The 12,694-nt window shown below is 41.9% G+C and overlaps 1 protein-coding gene across 5 annotated transcripts in view; it reads left to right on the top strand.

The window, feature by feature from the left end:
• Window positions 1-1,989: 1,989 nt before the first annotated feature.
• WDR59 (WD repeat domain 59) overlaps window positions 1,990-12,694 on the top strand; it is a 50,270-nt gene continuing 39,565 nt past the window's right edge. For 2 of the 5 annotated variants that reach the window (XM_063312870.1, XM_063312868.1), the window contains exons 1-2: window positions 1,993-2,098; window positions 10,997-11,046. In XM_063312870.1, the coding sequence (XP_063168940.1) occupies window positions 2,045-2,098; window positions 10,997-11,046 (104 nt within the window). In that variant the 5' untranslated portion in view covers window positions 1,993-2,044. Of the gene's footprint in view, window positions 2,099-10,996; window positions 11,047-12,694 lie in introns of all 5 variants that reach the window. The other 3 variants (XR_010068609.1, XR_010068608.1, XM_063312869.1) reach the window with 3 other exon arrangements.

Here is a 12,694-nt window from a genome sequence, read left to right as displayed (position 1 = left end):
TGGGCTGGGACACTCGCTGGGCGGGCAGGCAGGCAGCAAGGAGTGTTGTGTCCCAGCTTGCAAAAGCCTGATTTATCTAGGAGTAAAGGGAAGGGCTGCAAGCCAAGGTCCACAGAGGCCTGCCTGGAGTCCATCACCCCTAGAACATCATCCACGTAGCTCCTGGTGACAAGCCATTTACAACAACCCTCATCCTTTGCGGAATTGACTTATGGGATGTAACTGAAATGGCAATTGCAAACTTTCAACCCAAGTTATATTGTGTGCTAATCAGGAATGGAAAGATTCGTGTCCCACGTAGGTAAAGATTGACTGTTCTCCTAAACAATAGAGGGTTGACAGAACCCTTCCCTGCCTATCAAGTCTCTTCATGAGTCAGTGTTAGAGATATGCATCACCATTGGAAAATATGTCCAGAAGAATTGTGCAAAAACACAGGAATGGCACAGGGAAGTTCCTTCCAGAGATGGAAACAGTGTCATTGGTACAGCTCAATTCAGGTCCACTTCTGTAACTCAAAGGAGACCCAGGGTTTGATTCCAGTGCCTGTTGTTGATTGATTGACTGATCGATTTGCAGTCTGTATATGGCTGCCCATCTTATACACATAATGATGGGCGGCTAACAGTAATTCATAAAAAGAGAAAAAAAAATAACACCACCTTTATCACAAAATGCGAAACAAAGCTAAAATAACTATAATGCAATAGCCAAGGCACCATAATAGACTCATAGCACACCTACACCTATATTGGCTTAACTAACATCCTGGCCCAGTGCCTGAGGGAACAGCCATGTCTTCACAGCTCTTCCAGATGGGTCAGAGCCCTTTGGATTGCAAGGGGAGATGCTGTCCCGTAGGGCGGGAGCCATGACAGAGAAGGCATCAATGTTAGGATTCAGCTGAGCATGGCTGAAACAGAGCAAGTGTCAAATGAACTGGTCTTAGGGGCATGAGCCCTGGCTGCATGGAGTCCAAAATGTCTCTGGATAGCTTTCTCAGCCTTGCCTCCAGATGGGAAGGGTTAGGCTGTGGCAAGGGGGTGGGGAGTTGGAGGTCCATGATACTGATCAGTTAAACAGATAAAACCTACCAAATTTCCCTCAAATGCACCCCCACTTACATGTATGATGCAGCCCCAGCCATCTTTCTAATCCGCACCTCCCTCAAGTTATCAGAGCCCTTGGCATCAAAAGTCTGCCCATCCTTGCTTTTCAGGACAAGGCCCAAATTTAATCCTGGTGCCTCTAAGAGTGGGGGATGACTCTGAGTTGCTGGTGGGATTCATGCTGCACTGCGCAGTTATAAGTTTGTTTGGTTTGGGGTTAGTGCATTACACAAACCCAGCAATTTTGATTTATCTGCCATGGTTTATGGCCAGGTTGCCCAAACCAAAGCAATTCAGGTTCATTTTTTAAATCATGGTTTTAAAAAATAATCATTTAACACAATTGGTGGCAAGTGGGTTCAAAAGGCATTCCTTTTGCTCCAGGTAAAATTAAAACAAAACCAATCCCCAGCCTTGCCCCACAGCTGCTTCCTGGGCAAGCTTGATCCTTTAGCACCTTCCAGTGTGAACAATATTGACCCACGCTCAGACACAGAGTATGTTCACACAAACTTGCCTAACGGAGATAAAAAATGCAGTGAACTGTGCTCATAAACCTGCTAAGCTTGGTTTTAATCTACAGGATTGGATTTTTTTTTGTTTTTGGTGGATCAGCCTGTTGTGCCAACCCAATGACAAAGTCATGCAAGGAAAGGAAAGAAGAGAAAAAGAGGGAGACCAACTGGGAGACGCTGCCTTAAATCCTGAAAAGCAGGGCATGGATCAAAATAAACAAACCGACGTTGGACCACGACTCCCATGATTCCTAGCCAGGCGAGTGGAGCTCCTGGGAGTTGAAGTCCAACCCTGATGGAAGAAACTAGGCCGGTTTCTTGGCTCCGGCCCCCTTCAGCGTTGAGAACTACGCCTCCCGGCAGGCCCCGCGCTCCGTGCGGGACGTCTTCCTGGCCGCCGTCGCCTGCAGGGCAGTCAAGATGGCCGCGCGCTGGAGCAGCGAGAATGTGGTGGTGGAATTCCGCGACTCGCAGGTACCCGGGGCCAGATTCGGGGCAGCGGAGCCGCGCTGTCCCCGTTCCCTGGGTGCCTGCCGGCGGGGCTGCCTCCCGCCGCCCGTTCCTTGGCACCCGGAGCTGGGGGGCATCCTTGCCGCGCCTCTCCCTTGGGGGATGCGGGGAGCGCGCTGAGGGGACCGGGGCGCCCGTCGTCGCGCGAAGGGCCGCTGCCCGGCGCCGTCTTGCCTGGTGCTCGGAGGTGGCTTCTCCTGTTGCCGAGAGCGGCTTCCTGGCACCTTTCAGGCGCGTTGGACTACAGTTCCCATCATCCGCAGCAGCGGGGGGGAGGAGCAGTAGACGTGGCTGGTTCCTCTCGGCTGAGGCGATGATGATGGCGATGATGATAAGTCTAACACAGCAACCCATTCCAGAGGACTTTGAGCGGCTTACAAACTATATGAATTAAAACAATTAATAGTAAGAATAATAAATAAGATTTAATGTAGTTGCCCACTCCAGCAGACTGGGCAGCTTTCAAAATATACTAATCAAAACAATAACAATAATAATAAATCAGATTTAATGTAGTTGCCCACTCCAGCAGACTGGGCAGCTTTCAAAATATGCTAATCAAAACAATAACAATAATAATAAATCAGATTTAATGTAGCTGTCTCTCTAGTGGACTCTAATATAATAATGAAAACAATTAAAAACATAAAGTTGGGCTGGGGCAGCGCTTCCAGTCTTTTCCTTCTCCCTCACCACCATCTCCTCCTCCTCCTCCTCGCATTATTATTAAAATTATTTATATTCTGAGTTCTGTTATAAGGACCCCTCGCTTCCCAAGGGGCTTGGGAAGCAAACAGTGTAAACATTTGTAAATAAAGGTTATTTAAAAACAGGCAGACAAGACCTGGGGTATTTCCTCTAGGGCAGGAATTTGGGGGGTAATGGAGCAATTTGTAATTGCTGGTTTGGGTCGAGGATCCAGTTTGGGGCAGCTGTTGCTGTGTCACTTGTGTAAAACAAAGTCTTTTTTTGTGTGTGGGGGTGATAACATTATTCAAGACCAGGAAAAGGGATAAACTGTTGGGTCAGACAGTTTAAGAACTGCTCAAGGGGCTTTGGCAGCAGCCTGGGGGAATTCAGTTGGGGCAGATTTCTGCTGCGGTAATCTCCCGCTCTCTTTTCAGACCTAGGCTACCCTTGAGTCTTTAGCCACAGCCAAAAGTTTAAGTACTCACACATGCTAGAAAGATGGCTTAGGTTAGGTTGTTGTGTTAAAAATTGTGGAATTCTTGATATTTCTGAATTCTGGCAGGATTGCTGTGGCAGACGTTTTATAGGTCAGATCCGTGTTGATTGGATTGTCAGTTGATCGATTCCAACATGTACATGAAAAATGTTACTACGATATTTTGACTTGTTTATATTCCTTCCCCTGTAGTGTACATCTTTTCCTACCCAATTGTGATAATGCTACAGTTTCTTACAAACTAGACCTTGTCTACAAAAAAAAAATTGTGCTATGAGGTATTCATAAGTCTTTAACAGCTAGTGTTTGTAACTGCTGATTAAGTTTAATAGTTAAAATAATTCATAGTAATGCACACAGATTTCTAGATGTATAATATCCTCATAAACACAGGCCCATAAATCAGGCACCAGGGAAGATACTTAGTGGCTGGATTTGCACATTGCACCTTGGCTCTTTGCATTTCATGTGAACCAACTTTCTAGCTAATAAAACCTGATTTATGGCTTAGTGTAATGAATGAACTTAGCCAACTTTGGCTTAGTCAACAAATTGTAGTTAAGTTATGATATAGTGTGATGTGTGAATATACATGGGCTGAACTCACAGTTATGGCTAAGCTGTACATCCTGTTATTTATAAGCTGCAACAGGGGAACAACAAAACTGTAGTTTAGCAGGGTATGTGTATTAAGCTTTTATATTGTTGCATTGAGAAATGTACTGAGGCATGAGATATAAACCATCTCTTTAAGCCAGGGTTTCTCAACCAGGGTTCTATGGCACCCTTGGGTTCCGCAAGAGGTCACTAGGGGTTCCCTGGGAGATCACAATTTATTTTAAAAAAATATTTCAAATTCAGGCAGCTTCACATTGAAGAGGTAAGTTTCATTCTTTATTTTCAGTTTAAGAGCACTGTTAATGCACACATACAGGCCTACCCATGAAACGAATTTAATAATTTTGTAACTTCTGGCCTATAATGAGTCTTTTGTTGGATAGGGGCAAAGAGCTCTCTATTTTGATTAAAAAAAAAGCTTCTTTTGGCTTTGTATGAAGATATCTCTGTAGCTTTTTAAACAGACTTATAAGAGCCAAGGATTCCTAAATAGATTATAGAGCTATAAGAAATAAAGACTTCCTAAATACAATGGGAAGTAATATACAGGCCTTCTCTGCAGTAGTTCCCACCCTCTGGAACATTCTTCCCCTGGAGGTGAGACAGGCCTCCTTGCTCCTGGACTTCCTTAAAAAACTAAAAACCTGGTTTTGCCAGCAGGCCTGGAGTGGGAAGGGGAATAGCCACTCCTGGGGGTGGCTAGCACCCTAGAATGGCCCTTTATACTCACAGACTGATAGAGAACCTTCATCCATCTGGATTTTATCATATTTTATATTCTTATTGTTTATTTACGTTTGTATTTATTGTATTTATAATTGTATTGAGTTTTAACTTTGTTTTTATTGTAAACCGCCCAGAGTCCCTTCTTTGGGGGGAGATGGGCGGTGATAAAATTTGATAAATAAATATAGTAATATTTTAGCCAATTTCCATGAACATTGTTTATTCTTGCTCATAACAGAAAATTGTAGCAAGATTCCACTTTTAAAGTAATGTTTACTAGTTCATTTTTGTTTACTGCTTTTTCTTGCAAAGCTGAAAAATAAGCTCAAAACACATCTCTCAAAACACATGGGAAACTGCTTCCCAGCAACAGTGTCACGCTCTCACTGCAGCGGGCTCAGATGAAGGCCATATAAAGTGACTGTGTTCACACAAGATGCTAAGTTCCGTGTTTCATTTATGGTAGGTTACAAGCCCCAATTTCCAGAAACTGCAACTGTAGGCCTTTAATGCATGGATGAGGCTAGGAACTGCAGAGCTTGGTTAAGTAATAACCATACGTTAGGGGATGGGATGGTAAAATGAGAGTGCATGCTTATTAATCAAACTTCTTTAGCTTACTATTGTGTACAGGCACAGCCAATATGCAATCTTCAAAGACTAATGCTTTTTTGTAGGTTATTGTACTTTATAAAAGTATATAAAGTCCTCCGACGGGAGGAGATGGGCAGGGATAAATTAGATAAATAAATAAAATAAATATTTCCATAGCATGAACCTGGCTGATTGCATGTGGTTGTAGTGGGATTCAGATTTTCTTTTTCTGTTAGAATGGCAAACTTAAGGTATGCAAAACATTTCAAGGGCAAGATGTTGTGACCTCGGAGCATCTATTCTGATTTCAGAATAGGCAGTTTGGCTTTATGCAATTTCAGCCTTGAAACTGGCCATTCCAACCTCCATTGTTTCAAGATTGGGCCACATCCTCCAGTATATTTGGAATAGCTCTGGAAACATTTTATGTTCCTGTAGGCAAAAACGAGTAAAATTGTGTACCGTGTGGCATGATTTGACCCTAGAGAAAAAGCTCTATTTACAGTATGCTACAAACAGGCAGGCAACCGACCCCCACCTTAAGACACTGTTGGAAATATATTGTTACCTACATGGATACTCCTTATTTGGGAACATTATGGTTGTGTGAATGGATTCATTTCCCAAATTTCAAAGAGAACGTTATAGCCTACTTGGGAGTATTCAAGAAAGACAGTCAGAATCTCCTCCCAAATGTATCGTAAAATTCAGCATTGAGATAAACGTGTGGAAAAACAGGATGTGTGACAAATAAATGCCCAGATAAAGTGACGTTGCTGGCCCATTGATTGCTCTCTTGAAAATAGATCATTATGGTGAAATATGCAAGGATGACAATCTTCTTCTGACTGGGGAACTGACTGATGACAAAGACAAGAGTGAGAGCTCTTGTTTCCCATCCTATAGGGCTGTGGGGAGAAGGATGCGCCTACCCATTTGAGACATACCGTACGTAGAGATTAAAATCTGCCCTTTGTATGGTTTCTATACGTTTTGCAAAAATAAGAGCCGAAAAAGAATAACCCAATCTTTTAAATACACTAGCATTCACGTTTTACTTGTGTAGGAGTTGTATATTGGTGATGAAAATATTTCTCTTGGTTCTATAAAATAAACATATAAAGCCGCTTGTACTCGTCAGTGGCCTTTGGCAGATCCAGAATGGGGGTGGTGCATCCATCCTTGTGCTCCTTGATCTCTCAGTGGCTTTCGATATTGTTGACCAGAGTATCCTTCTGGACAGACTGCGGGGATTAGGGGTGGGGGGCACTGTGTTGAAGTGGTTCGCCTCCTTCCTTGGTGGTTGTTGACAGGAGGGGAGAGGTCGTGCCTCAAGGTTCTGTGCCCTCTCCCCTCTCTGTTTAACCTCTATATGAAACCATTGGGTGAGGTCGTCATCAGTTCGGGGTTCAGTATCATCAATATGCAGATGATACCCCAATGTACCTCTCAGTCCCAGGCTGCGCGGGTGAAGCTGTGAAGGCACTGAGTCGGTGTATGGAGGCTGTTCGGTGTGGATGGGAAGAAAAGGCTTTTTGCTCAGTCCTGGCAAGTCTGAGTGGCTGTAGCTGTTTGAGATAATTTTCAGTCTTGGTCTTGGATAGGGTTGCAGTTCCCCTTTGAGGCAGGCGCGCAACTTGGGGGCCCTCCTGGAGTCACGGTTGCTGCTGCACAAGCAAGTGGCAGCTGTGGCCAGCAGGGTCTTTTTTACAGGTTCATCTTGTGTGCCAGTTATGCCTGTGCCTTGACCAGGAGGCCCTTCTGATGGTTACTCACGCCCTGGTTGCCTCGTGACTTGATTATTCTACCCGGATGCTACAGCCGGTTCAAAGGGAAGCGATGCAGGCAGTACCAGGCGCTTCTCATTATGCCTGTGTGTCATTGCTGCTACGCCAGCTGCCTTGGCTACCATTTGCCTTCTGCATGCAATTCAAAGTTTGGGTTGTCGCCTATAAAGCCCTTTGTGGCATAGGGCCTGGATGTCTGTGGGACTGCCAGTCTCCAATTGTTTCTGCCCACTTGGTATGTTCAGGCAGAATAGGTGTGCTCCATCCAGGCTCCCTCAAGCATCATCTTACGGGACCAAGGGAGCCTGCCTTCTCTGTTGCAGAGCCTGCCCTCTGGAATAGCAACCCCCCAGAGCAGTGTTTCTCAACCTTGGCAACTTTAAGATGGCTGGGGAATTCTGGGAGTCGAAGTCCACCCATCTTAAAGTTGCCAAGGTTGAGAAACACTGCCCCAGAGTATGGCACCCACTCTCCTAGGAGCCTTCTGTGGAACGCTCTTAAGACCTGGCTTTGTTCCCAGGCCTGGGCTAATGGGTTAGTACAGCCCGTCATTTTTTTTATTGTTAGGACTTTTTGTCTGGACTGTTATGCTGTGTGGTTATGTTTTTCATTGTTTTAAATTGTATATTGGATGTTTCAAGCCACCCAAAGTCTTTTGGAGTGGAGCGGCTATAAAAAAATCTGATAAATAATACTAACATTTTTATTCTGTTTGACCCTGTCCAAATGGTTAATTATTCAGTATTTTGACAGCTTCACTGTGACAACCTTTCTACTTTTCTATTTCCAAAGAATCAGATCAAATTGTTTTACACTGTGGAAAGTTTATCTTCTTGTTCACAGTTAACATTCTCTGTGATTAAGTCTGTTTGTAGGCATGTCAGGAATAAGAAGCAGACCTAAATCTTACTCAGCAGTAGTTGCCATTATTGGCAGGAGAGGCCAATGCTGTGATTAGGATGGAAGAAATAGGATGTGGTGGTAATATTCTTTTGAAGAATTGTTAAGGGCCTTCTTAAAATTACCTTGACAATAATTTCACTAAAAGGAACAACGTGGATTGATCTAAATTGTGATTAAAAGCAAGCAACAATTCAAAAATTAAATTAAATTAAATTAAATTAATTAAATTAATTAAATTAATTAAATTAAATTAAATTAAATTAAATTAAATTAAATTAAATTAAATTAAATTAATTAAATTAAATTAAATTAAATTAAATTAAATTAAATTAAATTAAATTAAATTAAATTAAATTAAATTAAATTAAATTAAATTAAATTAAATTAAATTGGTTAAGGTGCTGGGCTAGAAACCAGGAGACTGGGAGTTCTAGTCCCGCCTTAGAGAAAGCTGGCTAGGTGACCCTGGGCCAGTCCCTCTCTTTCAGCCCAACCCACCTCACAGGGTTGCTGTTGTGGGGAAAACAGGAGGAGGAAGGAGTATTAGGTATGTTCGCCGCCTTGAGTTATTCATAAAAAAAAATAAAGGCGGGATAAAAATTAAATAAATAAATTAGCAAGGAAGGTGACGTTTCCCATTGTACTTATATTTTCCTGAATAATAGTACAAATTTCACTGTTAAATCAAGGTTGTTTATATTTAGAGCTTTGCATACCTTTTCATCCTTGCAGTTAAGCCCTCTTCCTTATAGTATATGAGTATGCGTTTTACTTATAGAGGGAATTCTATAGAATATTCCTATATACGGTTGATCATAAAATCAAAACTCATATTAGTTTAAGAAGTTAAGCAAAGGGAATATAGAAAATCAGTAATGGACAATTTCTTCTTCTCTATCTTGGCTTCCCTGGCCTTGTCTTCACAAAACGAAGAAGCAAAAAGTTAACTATCCATGACAGATAAGTCTAAATAAGTTTCAGTAATTATAAATAGACCAGAGAATTGACTTTCTTTTGGTGGATGTTAAATGCTCAGTGGCTAACATGTGAACAATAATATTAAGGAAATGATCAAATTGGAATTTTTCTTCACTGACTCAGCAAAGCTTTTTTTAACAACGCAGCTGAAAAAGTCCTTGATTCAGTTTAAAGTTCAACATCCAGGTTAACATCTCTACATCTTTGTGGATGTTAAAATTAATTATTAAGAAAAATGTAATATTAACAATTTGTAATTTTATTTAAGTAAACAATCTTTGTAAAAAACAATATATATATATATATATATATATATACATACATACACATACACATACAAAATTTGAACAATTTTTATCCCCATTTGTGTGGTGGACTTACAGGCACAGAATATAAGTGGGAAGTTTTAGAATTGGCAAGTATGCAATAGACTCTCTCTCAAAATGTCTGCCAGGTTGAGCGTGGCCACAGACCATCCAGGAAGGTGGACTGCTGAGTTTACTGTCCCAGAGCCTCTTAAGCATCCCAAGGGTTTCTCTGTAGCTTAAGTTAGTTTGCTCTTTTTTGTGAGGTAGATGAGCACATTTCCAAACGGTGCACAGATCTGGAAGAATCATCCATTTAAATGTTGGGGCCTGTTGGAGGTCTGGAGGTATTTTCGAAAAAGAGAGCGATGCTCGTGACCTGCTAGCTTCCTATTTATTGTTTTTAATTGAAATAATACTTTTCAGTACCTTTATGTTGGTAAGGTGTCAGCAAGTAGATTGTGTGCCTGTGGGCACCACGTTGGAGATCCTTGGTCTAGATTGTGCCTCCAGAGCTGAGGAGCATCTGCCAGGCGGGGCCCGCAACCTAAGCCCAGGTGGGGAGGAGATCAGGTGGTGGAACTGAGTGCTGGGGGGCTGCATAAAACCACATCCATCCTTCTGGCCCCTGGTTTTGTGCAGGAAAAGGGGTATTATTACTGTTGCTATTACTACTATTACTATCCTTGTAAATGGCTGTGAGCGGCTTTGAGGCTCACTGCATCCAAGGCAAGCAACGATGATTCAAAACAAGCATGTATCACAGGCTCACCTAGGCAACTTGTCCTCCATTTCAGGGTTCCTCAACCTTGGCAACTCTAAGCTGTGCGGACTTCAACTTCCAGAATTCATAGGGAGAGGCTGATCTTGCTGAAAGCAACAGTTGCAAGGGATAGTCTTGCTTCAGAATGTACAGGTAGCTTCTGTTGCAGGATGGATTGTGGAGGATCAGCGTCATCTTCCTTTATCACATGCATTTGGATTGAAAGGCAAAGCCTTTTATTCAACAGCCATGGCTTCAACAGAACTCTCTGGATGCAGACAAAAAACAGATTATTAAATGAGGAGAGGCTGCTGCCCCTAAAGAACTACAATTTGAAGTGAGGTGTGCATAGGTTTTAAATTCCAGCCCTCTTGAATGTGAAAATTACTTTGCATTTGAAATGGGCTGTTTTGAAGAGTTCTGAATTCCGGTTGTGAAGGAGAAAGGGCTTCTTTAATCTTGAAACAGGTGCTTTGAATTCAGAATGGTTTCAGGTTAAAGTGTGTTGCACGCTTCAATTTGGAGGGTTTGAGTTAGAGCATTTTGAGGAAGCAATTTTAATTCTGCATGACTCAGAAGCAGATGATTTATATATTGGCAGCAATGGGTTTCTGTTAGTTATTTTTTGCTCCAAAACAGCTTGCAGTAGAATTCTATTTATATTTAGAGAAAGGCAATTTCTATTGATATCAATGAGACCTTTCCCCAGTAGATGAGGATAAGATTGTGGCCATAATTGTCTTTTTTTGCAAGTGTGTTGTTGTTGGATTCAGCCTCACACCCTCCCATCAGACATGCTGATTTAACAGTATTTCCCCCCAATTATTAGATGTATTATTTACAGTCTGAAAGAAGGCAATGTCAACCCATTTTTGCATTGTTGTCAATAACACTACACATTCATATAGTCATCAGGAGTTGAGTGTTACTTGAGGGCATCTTTGCTACTTTTAATGTATTATTTATAAGTTGAGGGAGTTCATTTCTCTCTTATTTTCACAGGCAACAGCAATGTCAGTAGACTGTCTCGGGCAGCATGCGGTGCTTTCTGGGTGAGTGCTAAAACCTTCCATATGGAATTGCAATTACTGTTGGCAACACCTGGCCTGGTATGTGCTGATAGAGAAGAAGGAAATCTTGTCCAGGGCGGGTCTTCACCTTTCCCAGAGCTTCGTCTTCTCAGTGAGATGGAGGAAAAGGAAGCCTGATGAAGAGTGATCCAAAATAAGATTCCATGGCCCTACAGACCCATCAATTGTCTCTTTGGGGAATTCCTTACCACAGCCCTTCTCAACCTTTTGACCCTGGAGGAACCGTTTTCCAGGCCTTGGGGAACCCCTGCACATTCAAACTCAAATATAGGCCAGGTGTTACAAAATTATTATATTCGTTTTGTGGGTATATGCATTTGCAATATTCTTAAACTAAAAATAAACAAATGAAACTTGCCTCTTTAATGTGAAGTTGCCTGAATTTGAAATAGATTTTTAAATAAATCGTGATCTCCCAAGGAACCCCTGGTGACCTCTAGTGGAACTCTAGGGTGCCACAGAACCCTGGTTGAGAAACCCTGGCTTAAAAAGGTGGTTTATATCTCATGCCTCAGTACATTTCTCAATGCAACAATATAGAAGCTTAATTCAGATACCCTGCTAAACTATAATTTTGTTGAGAAACCCCACCTTAGCGGGAAAAATCAGGAGGAATCTGGTAATAACTTTTCAGAATAACTCATTTAATAAAATAGCTCACAAAAGCTTATGCCTTTTAATAAAATGTGTTTAACTTTGCTACAAAACTCAAAAGTTGCTACCATATTCCTCCTGACTTCTGGCTGCCCTAGATTAACCTGGTTCTTTTCCTTCAATCCCTAGCAGGAAGTGATGGTACTAAATGTTCCCCATTGTCCATCATGCCCTGCCTCTGAAGATTTAGCCTTCATGCCAAATGAAGTATGACACATCTTCCTTGAATTTATGTAACATCTTTTCTATAAAACTTCTGAAGTCGTCTCCGTCATATCATTTTATGGGAGTGAATTCCACACATTTGTTCTGCTTTGGATGAAGAAATACTTGCCCTTCTTTAATGGAACTTACACCATCTTCCCATAGGCGGTTCCTCAGTTCCATTTCTTTTGAACAAGCGTGTGAGAATAGCATCACCAATAAACCACAGGCAACCCCTCTTTTTTGTACCTGTTGAGAACATCCCCCAGTTTTTACTGCTGACATTTTGCAGCCAAGCAACTTTTTAACTTTTTGCCTTCACAGAAGCTTAATAACCCCTTTTTCACTTAAGACCACCACAAATCTGAAAACCCCCCCACAATGAAACAGGTTGAGAATTTTTCATCACGCCCTAGTTACGTCAGTACGTTGTTAGACACACCCACTACGGCCCTTGGTCTCCTGTCAAATTATGATTAAAAATCACAGTGTGGTTCCCTACTGGGCAGTTTGGAGCAAGGACTGTCTTTAGACCTACTTTTTAGATCCAACATTGAATGGTATTTTGTGAAGGGATAAGACGTTGGGCTGTATGTTCCCCCTGCTTTTTTTCCACATTTGCTGCTATCTGATAAAGGCTGTCTTTGCTTAGCTAATACAGTAATTGTCTACTTCTGCTTGGTCCTTTTCATTCTAGGTCTGCTGGGTTTTTAATAGTACTATTCCTGCCTTGTAGGAGACAGTTTGTTAT

Source organism: Candoia aspera, chromosome 11 (assembly GCF_035149785.1).
Source record: "Candoia aspera isolate rCanAsp1 chromosome 11, rCanAsp1.hap2, whole genome shotgun sequence".
In the NCBI taxonomy this organism is placed as follows: domain Eukaryota; kingdom Metazoa; phylum Chordata; class Lepidosauria; order Squamata; family Boidae; genus Candoia; species Candoia aspera.
This window is presented reverse-complemented; position numbering and strand designations above follow the sequence as displayed.